This window comes from Oncorhynchus mykiss, chromosome 21, assembly GCF_013265735.2.
Source record: "Oncorhynchus mykiss isolate Arlee chromosome 21, USDA_OmykA_1.1, whole genome shotgun sequence".
NCBI classification, from domain to species: domain Eukaryota; kingdom Metazoa; phylum Chordata; class Actinopteri; order Salmoniformes; family Salmonidae; genus Oncorhynchus; species Oncorhynchus mykiss.
The window spans coordinates 9,392,407-9,414,238 of NC_048585.1; the positions used below are offsets into that span (position 1 = coordinate 9,392,407).

A 21,832-nucleotide genomic window follows, 5' to 3' on the forward strand; every position below is an offset into this window, starting at 1 on the left:
GAAACCAGTCAATGTAAACTCACCAGATACTAATCTGTTGATTTCACATGACTGGAAATACAGATATGTATCTGTTAGTCAAAGATGACTTTAAAAAAGGTATGGGCATGGATCAGACAACTGGTGTATCTGGTGTGACCATTTGCCACAAACATCTCCTTCCCTTCACCTAGAGTTGATCAGGCTGTTGATTGTGGCATGTGGAATGCTGTTTTTCTTCATTTTCCCCCCCCATTTAACCAGGAAACAAGTTCTCATTTACAACTGCCACCTGGCCAAGTTAAAGCAAAGCAGTGCGACAAAAACAAGACAGTTACACATGGGATAAACAAAAGTACTGTCAATAACACAATAGAAAAATCTATATACAAATGGAGTAAGGAGGCAAAACAATAAATAGGCCATAGTAGCAAAGTAATTACAATTGAGCAAATAAACACGAGTGATAGATGTGCAGATGTAAAAGTAGAAATACTGGTGTGCAAAAAAGTAAATCAAAACAATATGGGGATGAGGTAGGTAGGTAGTTAGATGGGCTATGTACAGCTGCAGTGATCGGTAAGCTGATCAGATAGCTGCTGATTAAGGTTAGTGAGGGAGATATAAGTCTCCAACATTTTTTTGGGTGCAATTTGTTCCAGTCATTGGCAGCAGAGAACTGGAAGGAAAGGAGGTCAAAGGAGGTGTTGGCATTGGGGATGACCAATGAGATATACCTGCTGGAGCGCGTGCTACGGGTGGGTGTTATGGTGACCAGTGAGCTGAGATAAGGCAGAGCTTTGCCTAGCAAAGACTACTAGATGACCTGGAGCTAGTGGGTCTGGCAACGAATATGTAGCGAGGGCCAGCCAATGTGAGCATACAGGTCGCAGTTGTGGGTGGAATATGGAACTTTGGTGACAAAACGGGCGGCACTGTGATAGACTGCATCCAGTTTGCTGAGTAGAGTGTTGGAGGCTATTTTGTAAATGACATCGCCAAAGTCGAGGATCGGTAGGATCGTCAGTTTTACGAGGGTATGTTTGACAGCGTGAGTGAAGGAGGCTTTATTGCGAAATAGGAAGCCGGTTCTAGATTTAATTTTGGATTGGAGATGCTTAATATGAGTCTGGAAGAAGAGTTTACAGTGTAACCAGACACCTAGGTATGTATTGTTGTCCACATATTCTAAGTCAGAACCATCCAGAGTAGTGATGCTAGTCGGGTGGGCGGGTGCAGGCAGCGATTGGTTGCTGAGGCCATGGAAGGAGTGTAAGTATGGCATTGAAGCTCATTTGGATATTTGTTAACACAGTGCCCAAAGAAGGGCCAGATGTATACAGAATGGTGTCGTCTGCGTAGAGGTGGATCAAGGAATCACCCACAGCAAGAGCGAGCGACATCATTTATATATATACAGAGAAAAGAGTCGGCCCGAGAATTTAACCCTGTGGTACCCCCATTGAGTCTGCCAGAGGTCCGGACATTAGGCCCTCCGATTTGACACACTGAACTCTATCTAAGAAGTAGTTGGTGAACCATCGAGGCAGTCATTTGAGAAGCTAAGGCTGTTGAGTCTGCCAATAAGAATACGGTGATTGACAGAGTCAAAAGCTTTGGCCAGGTTGATGAAGACGGCTGCAAAGTACTGTCTTTTATCGATGGCGGTTATGATATCGTTTAGTACTTTGAGCGTGGCTGAGCTACACCGGTGACCAGCTCGGAAACCTGACTGCACAGCAGAGAAGGTACGGTGGGATTCGAAATGGTCAGTGATCTGTTTGTTAACTTGGCTTTCGAAGACTTTAGAAAGGCAGGGCAGGGTGGATATAGGCCTGTAACAGTTTGGGTCTAGAGTGTCACCCCCTTTGAAGAGGGGGATGACCACAGCAGCTTTCCAGTCTTTAGGTGACGTTGAACAGATTAGTAATAGGGGTTGCAACAATGGCGACGGATAATTTTAGAAAAGAGAGGGTTCAGATTGTCTAGCCCAGCTGATTTGTACGGGTCCAGGGTGCGAAGTTATTAGCCTAGGTTGGGGTAGCCAGGAGGAAAGCCGTAGAGAAATGCTAATTGAAATTCTCGATTATCGTGGATTTATTGGTGGGGACAACGTTTTCTAGCCTCAGTGCAGTGGGCAGCTGGGAGGAGGTGCTTTTATTCTCCCTGGACTTTACAGTGTCCCAGAGCTTTCTGGAGTTAGAGCTTCAGGATGCAAATTTTTGTTTGAAAAAGCTAGCCTTTGCTTTCCTAACTGAATGTGTGTATTGGTTCCTGACTTCCCTGAAAAGTTGCATATCGCTGGGAGTTTTCGATGCTAGAGCAGTACGCCACAGGATGTTGTGCTGGTCGAGGGCAGTCAGGTCTGGAGTGAACCAAGGGCTATATCTGTTCTTAGTTCTGCATTTTTTGAAAGGGGCATGCATATTTAAAATGCTGAGGAAATTACTTTCAAAGAACAACCAGGCATCCTCTACTCACGTGATGAGGTCAATATCCTTCCAGGATACCCAGGCCTGCTCGCAGAAGTGTTTTAGGGAGCGTTTGACAGTGATGAGTGGAGGTCGTTTGACCGCGGATCCATAATGGATGCAGGCAATGAGTTAGTGATCGCTGAGATCCTGATTGAAAACAGGAAAGGTGAATTCGGAAGGCAAGTTGGTGAGGATAATATCTATGAGGGTGCCCAGGTGCCCATGTTTACGGATTTAGGGTTGTACCTGGTGGGTTCCTTGATAATTTGTGTGAGATTGAGGGCATCAAGCTTAGATTATAGGACGGCCGGGGTGTTAAGCATATCCCGGGTTAAGGTCACCTAACAGAACGAACTGTGAAGATAGATGGGCAATTAATTCACATATGGTGTCCAGGGTACAGCTGGGAGCTCAGGGGAAACTATTACCGGCAGCAACAGTGAGAGACTCATTTCTGGAGAGATTCATTTTTAAAATTAGAAGCTCGGACTGTTTGGGCATAGACCTGGAAAGTATGACAGAACTTTGCAGGCTATCTCTGCAGTAGATTGGGATGGTTGGGATGGTGTTCTTCAGCTTGCAAGTCTCCCCATTTTTCCTCCAAACATAACGATGGTCAATATGGCCTAACAGTCCTATTTTTGTTTCATCAGACTAGAGGACATTTCTCCAAAAAGAACGAACTTTGTCCCCATGTGCATTTGCAAACTATAGTCTGGCTTTTTTATGGCGGTTTTTGGAGCAGTGGCTTCTTCCTTGCTGTGCGGCCTTTCCGGTTATGTCAATACAGGACTCGTTTTAATGTCGATATAGATACTTTTGTTTCTGTTTCCTCCAGTATTTTCACACGGTCCTTTGATGTTGTTCTGGCATTGATTTGCACCAAATTACGTTCATCTCTAGGAGACTGAACGCGTCTCCTTCCTGAGCGGTATGACGGCTGCGTAGTCCCATGGTGTTTATACATGCGTACTATCGTTTGTACAGATGAACGTGGTACCTTCAGGCATTTGGAAATTGCTCCCAAGGATGAACAAGACTTATGGAGGTCTACAATTTTTGTATGGGTCCTGGCTGATTTCTTTTGATTTTCTCATGATGTCAAGCAAAGAGGCACTGAGTTTGAAGGTAGGCCTTGAAATACATCCACAGTTAAACCCCCAATTGACTCATATTATGTCAATTAGCCTATCAGAAGCTTCTAAAGCCATGACATCATTTTCGGGAATTTTCCAAGCTGTTTAAAGGCACAGTCAACATAGTGTATGTAAACTTCTGACCCACTGGAATTGTGATACAGTGAATTATAAGTGAAATAATCTGTCTGTAAACAATTGTTGGAAAATTACTTGTATCATGCACAAAGTCGATGTCCTAACCGACTTACCAAAACTATTGTTTGTTAACAAGAAATTTGTGGAGTGGTTGAAAAACGAGTTTTAATGACTTCAACCTAAGTGTATGTAAACTTCCGACTTCAATTGTATACACTAGAGATAAAAAACTACTATTTTAAATGCACTATTTATCAGTCACTGTTGTAGTTTGGGGATAATAACGTTCTTCACTTCTAAGAAAATATATATTTTTATTACCTTATTCATCCTGTATTCTGTAGAACAATGTCAATGAATATAATGTTTAAAAAAATATTGAAGTCGGAAGTTTACATACACTTAGGTTGGAGTCATTAAAACTCATTTTTCAACCACTCAACCACCGCCATAAAAAAAGCTAGACTACTGTTTGCAACTGTGAAGGTAGGCCTTGACTGGGCCCGGACTGGACCTCAGCATAGAGGAAGGCCCCGGACATGGAGCTGGGTTGAACGCCGCACCCGGACTGGGCACCGGCGCCGAGGAAGGCTCCGGCCATGGAGCTGGACTGGACACCGTACCCGGACTGGGTAATGGCGCAGAGGGAGGCTCCTGCCTTGGAGCGGGACTCGACGCCGTGCTTGGACTGGACATCGGCGCCGAAAAAGGCTCCGGTTTTGGAGCTGGACTGGACGCCGTGCCTGGACTGGGCACCGGTGCAGAAGAAGGCTCTGGTTTTGGAGCGGGCCTGGACGCCGTGCCTGGACTGGGCACCGGTGCAGAAGAAGGCTCTGGCCATGGAGCGGGCCTGGACACCGTGCCTGGACTGGGCACCGGCGCAGAAGAAGGCGCCTGCCCTGGAGAAGGACTGGACGCCTTGCCTGGAAGCTCCGGACCCGTTGACCCTCGCTGGAGGTTCCGGACTGTGACAGTCGCCGGGAGCTCCGGACTGTGAACCTTCACCGGAAGCTCAGGACTGTGAACCGTCACCGGAAGCTCTGGACTGGGAACTGTCGCCGGAAGCTATGGACTGGGAACTGTCCCCGGAAGCTCTGGACTGGGAACTGTCGCCGGAAGCTCTGGACTGTGAACCGTCACCGGAAGCTCTGGACTGGGAACTGTCCCCGGAAGCTCTGGACTGGGGACTGTCGCCGGAAGCTCTGGACTGGGGACTGTCGCCGGAAGCTCTGGACTGGGGACTGTCGCCGGAAGCTCTGGACTGGGGACTGTCGCCGGAAGCTCTGGACTGGGGACTGTCGCCGGAAGCTCTGGACTGGGGACTGTCGCCGGAAGCTCTGGACTGGGGACTGTCGCCGGAAGCCATTGGTGCACAATGATGTCATTACACTTCAGCGCGAGTGCGGGAACCTGGCACAGAATGTATTGGGCTGTGGAGGCGCACTGGAGACCTGGTGCGTAGGGCCGGCACAAATTCTACCGGAACGGTGACACACACTTCAGGGCGAGTACGTGGAGGAAACACAGGACGTACTGGACTTGGGAGGCGCACTGAAGGCCAGATGCTTGAAACCGGTGCAGATGACCCCGGACTGGTGTCATGCTCCTCAGCATGCCTACGCTGCAGCACTCTCATCGCCACCACCTCTCTCCGGAATCTTTCATTAGGTTCCTCCTTTGACTCCCTGACGGTCTCTGGCTCATTCCTCGGCTCCGCCGACCACCCTGTGTGCCCCCACCCCAAAAAAGTTTTTTAGGCTGTCTTTTGGGCTTACTCTGTGGCCGTGAACCCCTCCGTCATCAATGTCCTCCCTTCTCTCCTTTGTCTCCCGCCAGGGAAGGCAATCCTGTCCTGCCAGGATCTCCTCCCAAGTCCAGGATACTTTCTCCATCTGGGCACGCTGCTTGGTCCTGTTGTGGTGGGATCTTCTGTCACGATCGTCGTAATGAGCGGACCAAGGCGCAGCGAGAATGGAGTTCAAATCAAATCAAATGTATTTATATAGCCCTTCGTACATCAGCTGATATCTCAAAGTGCTGTACAGAAACCCAGCCTAAAACCCCAAACAGCAAGCAATGCAGGTGTAGAAGCACGGTGGCTAGGAAAAACTCCCTAGAAAGGCCAAAACCTAGGAAGAAACCTAGAGAGGAACCAGGCTATATGGGGTGGCCAGTCCTCTTCTGGCTGTGCCGGGTGGAGATTATAACAAAACATGGTCAAGATGTTTAAATGTTCATAAATTACCAGCATGGTCGAATAATAATAAGGCAGAATAGTTGAAACTGGAGCAGCAGCACAGTCAGGTGGACTGGGGACAGCAAGGAGTCATCATGTCAGGTATTCCTGGGGCATTGTCCTAGGGCTCAGGTCAGTTGAAACTGGAGCAGCAGCACAGCAGCACAGTTAACTTCCACATCTTTATAATGTGAAACCTAAAACAAAAACAAGAAACAAACAGCGAACCATGACTTCAGAGGTGCTACATGCACTAACTCAAAATAAGATCCCACAAAACACAGTGGGGAAATGGCTGCCTAAATATGATCCCCAATCAGAAGCAACGATAAACAGCTGCCTCTGATTAGGGAACCATACAAGGCCAACATAGATATAAACACACTAGATCACCCACCCTAGTCACACCACGACCTAACCAAAATAGAGATTAAAAGCCTTTCTATGGTCAGGGCGTGATAGCTCTGCACCAACCAGAGATCAAATGGAAGCCAGTTCAGTTCCCTGAAATGATTATGATCAGATGATTCTGGGTCGTTGCTGAGTTACCTGTTTAGCCTGTTTTCCATTGTCACTCTAAGAAGTGTATTCCAGTTTGTGGATTTTAAACATGGTTGCCATGTTATTCAAACAATGGCGGCCTCTTGGAAAAACGTAATCCATCTCATTTGGTTCCAGACAGTAATGAAGTGGAGGGTAAATGTACGTTTTTTTTTAACTTTTCATAATTTTGACTTTGCGTTTCCCCACCTTTTTCGAAAAATGAAGTTAAAGTAGAGTCAGCTTTACTTTAGTTGCGAATGGCGATCAGCCTTTCCCCACTATGTTAACTGGGTCCAGACTACCCTAAGAACACATCTTTTCCCCACTATGTTAACTGGGTCCAGACTACCCTAAGAACACATCTTTCCCCACTATGTTAACTGGGTCCAGACTACCCTAAGAACACATCTTTTCCCCACTATGTTAACTGGGTCCAGACTACCCTAAGAACACATATTTTCCCCACTATGTTAACTGGGTCCAGACTACCCTAAGAACACATCTTTTCCCCACTATGTTAACTGGGTCCAGACTACCCTAAGAACACATATTTTCCCCACTATGTTAACTGGGTCCAGACTACCCTAAGAACACATCTTTTCCCCACTATGTTAACTGGGTCCAGACTACCCTAAGAACACATGTTTTCTTGGCAGAGAACACACTGTTGGCCTAACATTTACGATTGATGCCCTAAGAACTAACTCTAGGATAGGTGCTCTGTCTGATTCGCCTTTTCTTGGATACTAGCAAATAAAAAGTTTAATTCAATATGATTATTAATGATAATTCAAAGGACTGTTGTCAGAAAAGGGGAACATACAAAACTCAACGCACATAGTCACTATCTGCTATCTCTGTGAATGTGAATGCCTTTTATGTAAGTAGTGTCTCAGAGCTACTGTGAAAATGCTAAACTTAGATCTTTTTAACCATTTGTTTACACTTTCTTCAGTCACGTTACCTAATTGGCTGCAGTATCATTCATAACAATCTTCATAACACATTTAGTCAACATCATTCATAATGAGTTTTCAAAAATAGAGGTCCCCTTAATTAAAAAATACAGTAAATCAATGAAACAGCGGAGCAAATTTCATTGCAGTTTGTGATTTTGTTAGCCTGTGCTTGTTGAAATAATTGTTTTTTATGGGGCTCTATCCTCAGATAATCCCATGGTATTCTTTTGCAGTAAATCCTTTTTTAAACCTGACAACGCAGTTGGATTAGCAAGATTCTAGGCTTTCGAAACATGTGAGACACTTCTATTTTCATTAATGTGTAATATTACTATTTATGTAGCGATCACCGTATGTTGTAGAATTTCAGCCTGCTGCCGGGTTCCGTGCGCAGAGAGGTTAACAACCTCAACGCGCGAGTAGTTTTAAAACCGCCATTGACGTGGTTTCTGAATCTTACTTCTACCCCCTCCTTTTTCGAACATTCTGTTAAAAATCGCGCAACTTTTCAGCGTCCTGCTACTCATGCCAGGAATATAGTATATGCATATGATTAGTATGTGTGGGTAAAACACTCTGAAGTTTCTAAAACTGGTTAAATCACGGCTGTGACTATAACAGATCGTGTGTTTCATTGAAAAACGCAAGAAAAACTGCTCTCTGAAAGCTAAAAATAATTTCCATAAGTCACTTCCACGAGTTGTTAAAAGAGGACAAAATGTAATATCGACCTGCATGCAATTCATACAAATTCCACACGATGTCGCCATTGTCGTCATTTTCAATTGAATTAATTGTTGGAAAATCCATCTATCTGGCATCCGTTTCTTCCAGTCTTCACCCGGATGTTGTTAATGAAGACATTGGCAGCCATTGATTTGCAAGCGAGGAGCTATTGAATATACATCGCCCTGTAATCATTTTGATAGATTATAAATGTTTACTAATACCTAAAGTTGGATTTCGAAAAGGATTTCGAAGTGTTTTGTGAAAGTTTATCGTCGACTTTTTTAATTAAAAAAAATTACGCAGCGTTTAAAAACGATGTTTTTTTCTGAATGACACAGCTTCCATACAAAGCTATTTTGGGTATATATGGACCGATTTAAACGAAAAAAAGACCCAATAGTGATGTTTATGGGGCATATAGGAGTGCCAAGAAAGAAGCTCGTCAAAGGTAATGAATGTTTTATATTTTATTTCTGCGTTTTGGGTAGCGCCGGCTACCGCAAAATCTGTTGTTTACGTGTCGTGCTGGTATTTTGGGGGGTGCATGCTATCAGATAATAGCTTCTCATGCTTTCGCCGAAAAGCATTTTAAAAATCTGACTTGCTGGCTAGGTTCACAACGAGTGTAGCTTTAATTCAATACCCTGCTTGTGAATTTTGATCAAGGTTTGAGTTGTAACGAGTACATTTAGCATTTAGCGTAGCGCATTTGCATTTCCAGGTGCCTACTTGAGACGTCTGCGTCTCAAGTATAGTCAAGAAGTTAAAATGTGGTCCACTTGTTGCTCCTGCAATATTGTTACGTCCGTTGTTGGAATGAGACCAAGGTGCAGCTTGGTAGGCATACATTTTAATTTATTAAATGAACACCGAAAAAAGAAGAAAAAAAAAGAAATGTAACATCTAGTAGGGCTAAACAGCACAGTACCAAAAACAACATCGCACAAACTAAGGTGGGAAAAAAGGCTGCCTAAGTATGATCCCCAATCAGAGACAACAATAGACAGCTGCCTCTGATTGGGAATCAAACCAGGCCAAACAAAGAAATAGGAAAACTAGAATTCCCACCCAAATCACACGCCGACCAAATAGAGAAATGAAAAGGCTCTCTTAGGGCGTTTTTTTTTTTGCAAACAATTTTCTTCCTTCATTTACATGCACTATAATTTTTACGTGTAAAACAGAGAGAGAGAGAGTGTGTGACCTTACTTAAGGTTAGTGTGTGTCTGAGCGGTTTTCTCTGTGTCTTCTGTCAGAGCAGGAGATGTGTTGTTAGAACTAGCAGGATGTTGATGTGATTCTAGTCTGTCAGAACAGGAGATGTGTTGTTAGAACTAGCAGGATGTTGATGTGATTCTAGTCTGTCAGAACAGGAGATGTGTTGTTAGAACTAGCAGGTTGTTGATGTAATTCTAGTCTGTCAGAACAGGAGATGTGTTGCTAGAACTAGCAGGTTGTTTATGTGAATCTAGTCTGTCAGAGCAGGAGATGTGTTGCTAGAACTAGCAGGTTGTTGATGTGATTCTAGTCTGTCAGAACAGGAGATGTGTTGCTAGAACTAGCAGGTTGTTTATGTGAATCTAGTCTGTCAGAGCAGGAGATGTGTTGCTAGAACTAGCAGGATATTGATGTGATTCCAGTCTGTCAGAACAGGAGATGTGTTGTTAGAACTACCAGGTTGTTGATGTGATTCTAGTCTGTCAGAACAGGAGATGTGTTGTTAGAACTAGCAGGTCGTTGATGTGATTCTAGTCTGTCAGAACAGGAGATGTGTTGTTAGAACTAGCAGGTTATTGGTGTGATTCTAGTCTGACTGATAATGAGAGTGGGCAGGGCTGAGGCTTTTAGGACACACCCACTAGTGTAGAGAGGAGGATATGGTCTGGTTGCTGTTCTGCAGTACCTTATTATTTCCTCATCTCTTCTCCTTACATCACCTCATTTCACTCCTCCTCCTCAACAGTGACTAATCCAAGCCAGAAGCAGTAGCCAGCTCAGGTACTCTCAACATTCTCTGATTCTGAGCTACACTACCAAGACCAAGCTACTACTACTACTGTCACTGTGTTTCTAGCCAGCTCAGGTACTCTCAACATTCTCTGATTCATGTACAGGTAATGTGCTACGTTACAGATGGAGCTGCTATGTTATGTCATGTTAACTTATGTCACTTAAAAGTTCATTTGTGTTGTTTTGTCATGTTAAGCGATGTCATTTTAAAATAAGTTATGTTAAATGCACAATGTACGATTCTAGTTCAATGACTGGAAGTCTACAGGTGTATTAGCAATGCTACCGTACCTGTAGACTTCCAGTCATTGTGCTAATGCTAGATAGCATTTGCTCGTGAAACAACCACTACCTTCCTTCCTAATGCACACGGAGACATTAAAATGGTATCCAGGATCCCTTTAACACTATTAGAGGTTGTTAAATGTAGAGTTGTTATGTAAAGTAATATCAATGTTTCCTCTGTAGGTCGGTTGGCAGAATGTCTCTGCTGCTTTGTTGTGTAGTGACGGCTATGCACCTCTCAACAGGTGAATATGAAACTTGAAAAACAGACGGTGTGTGTAAACAGTTAAAATGATTGATAGAAAACACCCTCTGTGTTCTGTTAAAACACTTTTTTATTTAACCTTTATATAAATAGGCAGGTCAGTTAAGAACAAATTCTTAAACTTTATTTAACTAGGCAGGTCAGTTAAGAACAAATTCTTAACCTTTAGTTAACTAGGCAGGTCAGTTAAGAACAAATTCTTAACCTTTAGTTAACTAGGCAGGTCAGTTAAGAACAAATTCTTACCTTTATTTAACTAGGCAGGTCTGTAATTAAGAACAAATTCTTAAATACAAATTGTTATTTATTTAAACAGGTAACTCTTTTTCCACAATATAGGAGGAGGTACAAAGCCATAAAACTTAAGTTTTTCCAGCATCAGACTATGAATGATAACGTCAAAGGCCACACTGAAGTCTAACAAAACAGCCCCCACAATCTTTTTATCATGAATTTCACTCGGGCAATCATCAACCATCTGTGAAAGGGCCGTGTGCATGTTGAATGTCCTTCCCTATAAGAGTGCTGAAAGTCTGTTGTCAATTTGTTTACAGTAAAATAGCATTGTATCTAGTCAAACCCAACTCTAGATGCTATACAGTATTTGAGGTGCTACTTGATCTAGCTTAGTTTGCATTTTTGGGATTATTCCATTAATTGCTTCCAATGTACCAGGTAAACTAAGTCAAGCACAGCTCTTGAACAGTACATACTGTCGGTGTGTGTTGTTGTTCCAGGGCTGGATGCTGCCCCGGGGGTAGTGAACACTACAGAGGAGGAGGTGGAAGGGGTGGACTCCCAGTCACCATGCCCAGCCGGGTGGCATCAGAATGAGCATCGCTGCTTCTCCTTCTACCCCGTCTGGGCCACCTGGGCCACTGCAGAGGTAACGCTTGTAATTGGGAGAGACTGAGAAACTAAAGGTCAACTTGTTCTGTTGCTGTAATAGAGTTGGTTAGGAATTGATTTAGGGCAAATCTATGGTAAAAGAATGAAGCTAAAATCTGTTTTTTTTCACATAAAATTGTATACTTTAAAATCTAGTTAAATTAAAAACTACTACTACTACTACTACTACTAGTACTACTTCTGTCACCAATACTACCACTTCTACTGCTGTCACTCCTACAACTAATACTATTTCACAACCATTGATACTTCAAGACTAGCACACATCTCTGACTGTCTCTCTAGTTGTACTGCTCCCAGCACAGAGGGAACCTGGTGTCGGTTCACAGCCCGGGTCAACAGGTGTTTGTCCAGGATCTGGTCAGGAGACACACAGACCAGCCGGTCTGGATAGGAGGCTACGATGCAGCTCAGGTACACTGGGTCAATAATTAATCAGTCAGTCTGTCAGTCTGTCAAATGTCTACAGTTTACAGAGGCAAAAGGTCAACGTACTTTCTGTTTAAAAACAATGAAGTGGTTTCAATCCATCAATCAATGTGTTTCTGTGATAAGGAGGGGATGTGGCTGTGGAGTGACGGCTCAGCTGTTGACAGTTTCTACTGGGAGGAGGATGAGCCCAGTAACTCTGGACAGGGGGAGAACTGTATGGAGCTACACACTGGAGGTACACACAAACACACACACACACACACACACACACACTCTCTGAGCACATTGAAATAACTGAAGTGAGATTTGTCTTGACAACAGGTGGGCAGGGCTGGAATGACGTGTCCTGTGCAGAGCTGAGGTTCTATGTGTGTTCTATGGAGACAAGGTAGCAGGTCTAACACTGTCTTGTATCTGGACATGTTTTATACATGCACCATATTAAAACTCAATTACATTCATGTCTTTTTTTATTTCATTTTCTTTTAGATCTGGTTTAGCAGCATTACCAAGTCAGAAGAAATCACACGAGAGAGGTAGGAATGTCTTGGCCCATTGCCTCGGATAGACTAAGCTAGGAAGCTAGGATATGCATATGCATGTTAGTATTTGATAGAGAATACTCTAAAGTTTCTAAAGCTGTTAAAATAATGTCTCTGAGTATAACATAACTGATTTGGTAGGCGAAACCATCTAGGAAATGTGTTTTTTTGAGGTCAAAATGCTTTTCTATGGGAAAGCCAAATGATTAGGATTGCAGTTCCTCTGGTTTCCACTAGATGCCGACAGTCTTTAGAAATTGTTCAATGTTTTTTTTATGGGAAAAATTAAGAAGTGATCGTTTTCTAAGTGTCACTCAGAAGGACTCTACTATTTTGGTGAGCGTGAATGACTCGTTGTTTTTCTCCAGTATTGAAAACAGTTTATTCCGTCTTAAATTTGATCGATTATTTACATATTAGGGTACCTGAGGTTGGATTAGAAACGTTGTCTGAAATGTTTGGACCAAGTTACTTTTTACATTCCTTTGTAGGTGAACTGGTGTATTTCTGAATCAAACGCGCCAAATAAAATAAAATATATAAATAAATAATAAAATAAAAATATATTTTTTTTTTGAGGGGGGGGGTATAAAGAAGGACTTTGTGTAACTGGGACATTTGGGATTGCAAAAAGATGAAGATCTTCAAAGGTAAACGATTCATCTGCTTTTTTGGAAAATGTTTTTAAGAAATTAAGCAAGTCAATGTGGAAAATTTCAAGAACTTTGAAAGTTTCTTCAAGTGCAGTCGCAAAAACCATCAAGCGCTAAGATGAAACTGGCTCTCATGAGGACCGCCACAGGAAAGGAAGACCCAGAGTTCCCTCTGCTTGCAGAAGATAAGTTCATTCGAGTTACCGTCCTCAGAAATTGCAGCCCAAATAAATGTTTCACAGAGTTCAAGTAACAGACACATCTCAACATCCACTGTTCAGAAGAGACTGCGGGAATCAGGCCTCCATGGTCAAATTGCTGCAAAGAAACCACTACTAAAGGTAGCAAGAAGAGACTTGATTGGGCCAAGAAACACGAGCAATGGACATTCGATTTTAGATTATTGGTTCCAACCGCCGTGTATCTGTGAGACGCAGAGTAGGTGAATGGATGATCTCTGCATGTGTGGTTCCCACCGTGAAGCAAGGAGGAGGAGGTGTGATGGTGCTTTGCTGGTGACACTGTCAGTGATTCAGTTTGAATTCAAGGCACATTCAACCGGCATGGCTACCACATCATTCTGCAGTGATACGCCATCCCTGGTTTTCACTTAGTGGGACTATAAAGACCCAACACAACTCCGGGCTGTGTAAGGGCTATTTGACCAAGAAGGAGAGTGATGGAGTGCTGCATCAGATGATCTGGCCTCCACAATCACCCGACCTCAACCCAATTTGGATGATTTGGGATGAGTTGGACATTGATTCAAGGCCTGAGCTACAGGCAGTTAGATGTGTGTGTCATTACAGGCGAAATTGAAAAAAAAAGAGGCGGATCCTTATTAAAGAGGATGAGGTTTTCTAGGAGGATAAAAAGCTTAATTCCAGATCGGTTCAACATGTTTGAAAGCTTGAAAGGGCATTCGCAAGTACCATCATCAACATTCCTCTTCAGAATGTCAGATTGTTTAGAGTGAATAGAATGTTGGAAGTGGGAGATTTAAAATGGGAGATTTAAATAAAGGGAGATTTAGAATGTTGAAGATATCCCGTTAAAGAGGAAGAGGATTTCTAGAATAGCCTGAGTAAAAGGCAGTTTACTTTGGGCACCACAGTCATCCAAACTTCCAAATACTGCCCCCTATCCCTAAAAAGTTAAAATAATGAGTGACGGCCATTTCTCTTTGCTTATTTGAGCTGTTCTTGCCATAATATGAACTTGATCTTTTACCAAACAGGGTTATCTTCTGTATACCACCCCCTACCTTGTCACAACACAACTGATTGGCTCAAATGCATTAAGAAGGAAAGAAATTCCACAAAATGTGCTCAAAATGTGCTCAGAGTGTTGAAACAATTGGGTTTTTTTTATGATCTGTTTTGGGTTTTGTACTAATCATTGCTAAACTGTACCACAGTAGTAGTTGTGAACACTGCCCTTCCCTCCCCCAGAGCTGGTTGAAGAGGTGAGTATTTATGACGTCCTGTGGGAGACCAGTGAGAGAGTAGCAGATGAGATCCTCGACACAACCTTCCTCAGAGGGATGTATTCCAGACGTCTGCCTGCCCGCTGCTATGCTGACTTCTGCCACCAGGAGGTGCTATACCTGGACAGAGTCATCCCCATGCTGCGGGTGAAAATAAAATACATTCAATTAAACCAATACCATAAAGATTTACTTACTATGACTGTGATACGTGGTTGTCGTCCCTAGTTCTCTTAAGATAAGTTGCTCTGTATAACAGTGTAAATGTGTGTATGAGCCAGGTGCTGATCAGAACAGTCCAGGGTCCTCCAGACATCATGATGTTTCTCCAGAGAACACATCAACGCTACCAGGAGTCTCTGAAGGAGGCCCAGAACCAAACTCAACCACACCTGGTAGGAAGCTGTTATAACAATCACCCATAATATACAATTTAAGATAATATATCTATTTATACAATTTAAGATAATATATCTTAATATACAATTTAAGATAATATATCTAATTATACAATTTTAGATAATATATCTATTTATACAATTTAAGATAATATATCTTAATATACAATTTAAGATAATATATCTAATTATACAATTTTAGATAATATATCTATTTATATAATTTAAGATAATATATCTTCAAATACAATTTAAGATAATATATCTTATACAATTTAAGATAATATATATATTTATACAACTTAAGATAATATATCATAATATATAATTTAAGATAATATATCTATTTATACAATTTAAGACAATATATATTAATATATAATTTAAGAGGATTTATAGCAAGAAAATTCAACTAGAACGTAGTAGGTGATTTATCAATTCCAAAAACCTTCCATAAACATTTTCAATTCCTCATATTTAACTTTTTTTGTTTTGGTTAATTTCAAGTTAAATTTCGGTTACCCAGGTTTTGGTGTATTTAGACACACCCCCAAAACGTAAACCAATCATATCTTCTATCTTTTCCCTTTTTGACTCCATTCAGTTCAAGGTCTTTTAGCATTACACACCAAACATGTGGAAGAAGGTGCTCTGGTCAGATGAAACCAAAATTGAACTTTTTGGCAACAATGCAAAACGTTATGTTTGGCGTAAAAGCAACACAGCTGAACACACCATCCCCACTGTCAAACATGGTGGTGGCAGCATCATGGTTTGGGCCTGCTTTTCTTCAGCAGGGACAGGGAAGATGGTTAAAATTGATGGGAAGATGGATGGAGCCAAATACAGGACCATTCTGGAAGAGAACCTGATGGAGTCTGCAAAAGACCTGAGACTGGGACGGAGATTTGTCTTCCAACAAGACAATGATCCAAAACATAAAGCAAAATCTACAATGGAATGGTTCAAAAATAAACATATCCAGGTGTTAGAATGGCCAAGTCAAAGTCCAGACCTGAATCCAATCGAGAATCTGTGGAAAGAACTGAAAACTGCTGTTCACAAATGCTCTCCATCCAACCTCACTGAGCTCGAGCTGTTTTGCAAGGAGGAATGGGAAAAAATGTCAGTCTCTCGATGTGCAAAACTGATAGAGACATACCCCAAGCGACTTACAGCTGTAATCGCAGCAAAAAGTGGCGCTACAAAGTATTAACTTAAGGGGGCTGAATAATTTTGCACGCCCAATTTTTCAGTTTTTGATTTGTTAAAAAAGTTTGAAATATCCAATAAATGTCGTTCCACTTCATGATTGTGTCCCACTTGCTGTTGATTCTTCACAAAAAAATACAGTTTTATATATTTATGTTTGAAGCCTGAAATGTGGCAAAAGGTCGCAAAGTTCAAGGGGGCCGAATACTTTCGCAAGGCACTGTATATCCACAGTGAAACGAGTGGATATAAGGCAGAAGCCACTGCTCCAAAACCTTAAAAAAAAGCCAGACTACGGTTTTCAACTGCACATGGGGACAAAGATTGTACTTTTTGGAGAAATGTCCTCTGGTATGATGCAACAAAAATAGAACTGTTTGGCCATAATGACCATTGTTATGTTTGGAGGAAAAAGGGGGAGGCTTGCAAGCCAAAGAACACCATCCCAACCTTGAAGCACGGGGGTGGCAGCATCATATTGTGGGGGTGCTTTGCACCAACTCAACCTCTGGTCTGTGGAGTCTGGACCTTATGTTAGCTTGAGTGACATATTTATTTATGACATGCAGGAGGGACTGGTGCACTTCACAAAATAGATGCCATCATGAGTCAGGACAATTATGTGGATATATTGAAGCAATATCTCAAGACATCAGTCAGGAAGTTGAAGCTTGGTTGCAAATGGGTCTTCCAAATGGACAATGACCCCAATAATACTTCCAAAGTTGTGGCAAAATGACTAAAGGACAACAAAGTCAAGGTATTGGAGTGGCCATCACAAAGCGCTGACCACAATCCTATAGAAAATATGTGGGCAGAACTGAAAAAGCATGTGCGAGCAATGAGGCATTCCAACCTGACTCAGTCACACCAGCTCTGTCAGGAGGACTGGACCAAAATTTACCCACCTACTTGTGGGAAGCTTGTGGAAGGCTAACCGAAACGTTTGACCCAAGTTATACAATTTATAGGCAATGCTACCAAATACTAATTGAGTGTATGTACACTTCTGACTCACTGGGAATGTGATGAAATAAATAAAAGCTGAAATAAATCATTCTCTCTACTATTATGCTGACACTTCACAGTCTTAAAATAAAGTGGTGATCCTAAGACATGGAATTTGAACTTTTTATTAAATGTCAGGAACTGTGAAACTGAGTTGAAATGTATTCGGCTAAGCTTAGCCATAACCACATAGTAAACTCTTTGTCTCACTTCCTCCATCTCTTCCTCTTCCTGCCTACAGAACCTGTCCTCCATCCAGCCCTCTGCAGCTGTGCGTCAGTACCTCCAGAGCTTTCATGACATTGTAAATGAGGAGCCCATCTACTGGCTGGTGTCTCTGCTGCCCAGAGCCCTGCTCAGACCTTACCTGGCACAGAACCTGCCGCTGGGAGAGAGGACCAGACCAGGCCCCAGCCCCTGCCTCTACCCCTGGCTAAACCTCTTCCCCTGCCCCTGCTACCAGTGGGGGAGAGAGGACATGAAGCCAGACCAGAGGAACCAGAAGGATGAGTCTGGGACATATTACAGGTACATTGAGGAAATTATAATGTAATACAACTGATACAATATAATGTATGTTGATATTGATGATATGAGATGTGCTGGTTGATATTGATGATATAATATCTGCTGGTTGATATTGATGATATAATATATGCTGATTGATATTGATGATATGAGGTATGCTGATTGATATTGATGATATGAGGTATGCTGGTTGATATTGATGATATTGATTGCCAATGGAAGTTTATAGTGTCTGAACTCCACATTGTTGTGTTTAATCTTGTCAAGTGTGGTGATATTGTGGAGTGACTCTTTTCTATCCTGTCTCTCTCTCTTCAGGCATCTACTGGAGAAGTACCAGGATGTGATAGACGTCTATAAGGCTGTCAACATCTTCAGAGTCCAGATGATCAACGAGAAGGCTCTCTTCACCTCCAGGTGCGGTTAGCCTGACTTAGGTCTACAGTTAGCCTGACTTACGAATGCTGTTAGCATGGTCCTGCTATCTAAGTCTACAGTTAGCCTGGTCCTGCTAATCAAGTTTACAGTTAGCCTTGTCCTGCTATCTAATTCTACAGTTAGCCTGGTCCTGCTAAACAAGTCTTGACAGGTCTCCCTCTCAAAACAGGCTCTGAACCCTACGGGATCTTCTTAGCCTAGGCACCAGTCAATTTTGTGATAACATTCTACTCCTTGTCAACATAATTTGGCATATGACATGGAGTACAAGAACTGGAATCCCAACTAGCGAATTTGATTTGCTGAAAGTTCTTGGGAGGAAGCCATGACTTTACTGACTGGTAAAACGGAGCGTTTTTTAAACGTTCTGAAAACGGAAGTGAAGAGTTAGCCTGTTCTGGGAACGTTAAGGTTTAGGTTGCAGAGGGGTTTCTGAGAACGTTTTACTATGGTTCCAGGGAGGTTTCTGAGAGCGTTATACTATTGATCCAGGGAGGTTCTGAGAACATCTAACTATGGTTCCAGGGAGGTTCTGAGAACGTCTTACTATGGTTCCATGAACATTTTCCTTGGAGGTTTTATTAAGACTTAATGTTAAGTCTTAATAAACACACAATTTCAGATTACGATTAATGTTTAATGTCTCTGTGATGTTCATCTCTGTGTTACTAGTTGACAGAGTAATATAACTGAGGTCATATATAATGTTGTCTCTGTGATGTTCATCTCTGTGTTAATGTTTAATGTCTCTGTGATGTCCATCTCTGTGTTACTAGTTGACAGAGTAATATAACTGAGGTAATATATAATGTTGTCTCTGTGATGTTCATCTCTGTATTAATGTCTCTGTGATGTTCATCTCTGTATTACTAGTTGACAGAGTATTATAACTGAGGTCATATATAATGTTGTCTCCGGCTGGAGTGTCCTTATACTTTAATTATCAAATCAATAAATCAATGAATATCTGATGTAATCTAATCCGTCTGTGTAATATTATCCTAGCTGGTTTCCCACTGGTGAAGAGGAGGAAGAGGAGGACCAACCCAACCTGTTGTCTGTGGAGTCTGGTCCTGACGTTAGGGTGAGTGATGTATTTATTTATGACATGTTTATCTTGTTTTGAAATCAGTCGGGGATTGTGAACATTTTTTATATTTTATTTCACCTTTATTTAACCAGGTAGGCTAGTTGAGAACACCTTTATTTAACCAGGTAGGCCAGTTGAGAACACCTTTATTTAACCAGGTAGGCTAGTTGAGAACACCTTTATTTAACCAGGTAGGCTAGTTGAGAACACCTTTATTTAACCAGGTAGGCCAGTTGAGAACACCTTTATTTAACCAGGTAGGCTAGTTGAGAACACCTTTATTTAACCAGGTAGGCTAGTTGAGAACACCTTTATTTAACCACGTAGGCCAGTTGAGAACACCTTTATTTAACCAGGTAGGCTAGTTGAGAACACGTTCTCATTTACAACTGCGACCTGGCCAAGATAAAGCAAAGCAGTTCGACACAAACAACAACACAGAGTTACACATGGAATAAACAAACATACAGTCAATAATTCAGTACAAAAAGTATATTTATAGTGAGTGCAAATGAGGTAAGACAAGGGCAATAAATAGGCCATGGTGGCAAAGTAATTACAATATAGCAATTAAACAATGGAGTGATAGATGTGCAAAAGATGAATGTGGAAGTAGAGATACTGGGGTCCAAAGGATCAAGATAAATAAATAAATACAGTATGGGGATGAGGTAGTTGGATGGGCTATTTACAGATGGGCTATGTACAGGTGGGCTATGTACAGGTGCAGTGATCTGTGATGATTGATAATGTGACTGTTTTTCTTTTCAACATTTACATGTATTTTCTTACATACTACCCCCCCCCCCCCCCCCCCCCCCCCCCCCCCCCGCCCCAAACAGTTGTTCTTTGGGAACCCCCAATTTAGGCCAGCCCACTCTGCTTAAATATGGACCGGCCCATCTGGCCCCAAAATGTCCCATGGCCAGTCAGTTTCTGTTTCATAGTGACTCTATTGGGACATTTATGTCAGGAGAGTCTTTCAGATAAGATGTGTTATCTGTCATTGGTCTTGTTTGTCCTGTCCCTTTAATCTGGTTGTTTCTGTCGCCCCTCCAGGTGAAGCTGTAGCAGTGCAGCTGTAGAATACAGGGAGCTGAGTGTGTAAGGCTGTGTGTGTTGGCTTTCACACTGGGCAGGACTTCCACTTGTCAGACATATTCCAATATTACACTTTTATGTTGGTAACTTCCCCCAAATAACTACTGTTCAGACTGTATTAATGCAATAACACAATGAATGTACACATTTAATTATTGTCAACAAAGCTACAATAAAATAAAAAAGATTTAGGTAATAAAATCATAGAATGAAACTGTTCAACTGTATTTTCTCATGGGTATTGCAATGTCAATAATACACAGCCAATCACATTGCTGTGCTCGATCTCAATCAGAAGAATTGCTCTGGCTAGCCAATAAACAGATGGTATTGCTTCCAAGAATTGACCAATCAGAAAATGCTAAGGTTGCCCCACTAGCAGTGGGTAAATATTTGAAAGCTCCATTGTATAAACAATTGTATTTATCCTGTGTGCATGTTTTACATCCATGTTGGATCCACTGATTTCAAACAATTAGAGAATAGTTGTCCTTATCACATCTTCCTCAAATTCTGTCTTTAATTCTGTCCTGGATTTACAATCAAAACAACTTGGCTAACATTATGGTTGAGATGGAAACCTGTTCTTAAATGAATAGATGAAAGCCTTTCTATTTGGGAAATACCAAATATAACTCCTGTTACTTTAACACTTTCACCTTTCTGGGTGTAACGTTGTGAAGTTCCAATCCTGACGAGTGGATTGACAAAAATAGAGGGTTTTAGGGTCTGGATGACGATGACAGATTTACATGTTGAGGTGCGAGGATAGTTAGAAACCAGATGTTCTCTACTCTCAGATTTACATGTTGAGGATAGTTAGAAACCAGATGTTTTCTACTCTCAGATTTACATGTTGAGGATAGTTAGAAACCAGATGTTCTCTACTCTCAGATTTACATGTTGAGGATAGTTAGAAACCAGATGTTCTCTACTCTCAGATTTACATGTTGAGGATAGTTAGAAACCAGATGTTTTCTACTCTCAGATTTACATGTTGAGGATAGTTAGAAACCAGATGTTCTCTACTCTCAGATTTACATGTTGAGGATAGTTAGAAACCAGATGTTCTCTACTCTCAGATTTACATGTTGAGGATGGTTAGAAACCAGATGTTCTCTCATGTCAGATTTACATGTTAAGGATAGTTAGAAACCAGATGTTTTCTCCTGTCAGATTTACAAGTTGAGGATAGTTAGAAACCAGATGTTTTCTCCTGTCAGATTTACATGTTGAGGATAGTTAGAAACCAGATGTTCTCTACTCTCAGATTTACATGTT

General features: G+C 41.8%; 1 protein-coding gene across 3 annotated transcripts; it reads left to right on the forward strand.

The window, feature by feature from the left end:
* The first annotated feature begins 10,087 nt into the window (after positions 1 to 10,087).
* On the forward strand, positions 10,088 to 20,765 carry LOC118936575. Of its 3 annotated transcripts, none has more exons than XM_036956795.1 (13): positions 10,088 to 10,308; positions 10,673 to 10,734; positions 11,492 to 11,640; positions 11,949 to 12,077; positions 12,219 to 12,330; positions 12,417 to 12,483; positions 12,585 to 12,631; positions 14,742 to 14,923; positions 15,058 to 15,171; positions 17,636 to 17,922; positions 18,241 to 18,339; positions 19,366 to 19,444; positions 20,510 to 20,765. In XM_036956795.1, the coding sequence occupies exons 1-13, from the start codon at positions 10,301 to 10,303 to the stop codon at positions 20,519 to 20,521; spliced, it is 1,347 nt and encodes a 448-aa protein (XP_036812690.1). In that variant the 5' UTR covers positions 10,088 to 10,300; the 3' UTR covers positions 20,522 to 20,765. The 3 variants fall into 3 exon arrangements, with proteins under 3 accessions (XP_036812690.1, XP_036812691.1, XP_036812693.1); XM_036956796.1 differs by having other exon boundaries at positions 10,088 to 10,277; XM_036956798.1 differs by having other exon boundaries at positions 10,096 to 10,192.
* Positions 20,766 to 21,832: the final 1,067 nt, after the last annotated feature.

Coding starts and splice junctions, on each gene's coding strand:
- LOC118936575 (XM_036956795.1), top strand. Junction 12,331..12,416: donor TATGGAGCTACACACTGGAG/GTACACACAAAC, acceptor TCTTGACAACAG/GTGGGCAGGGCTGGAATGAC. Junction 15,172..17,635: donor ACCAAACTCAACCACACCTG/GTAGGAAGCTGT, acceptor TCCTGCCTACAG/AACCTGTCCTCCATCCAGCC.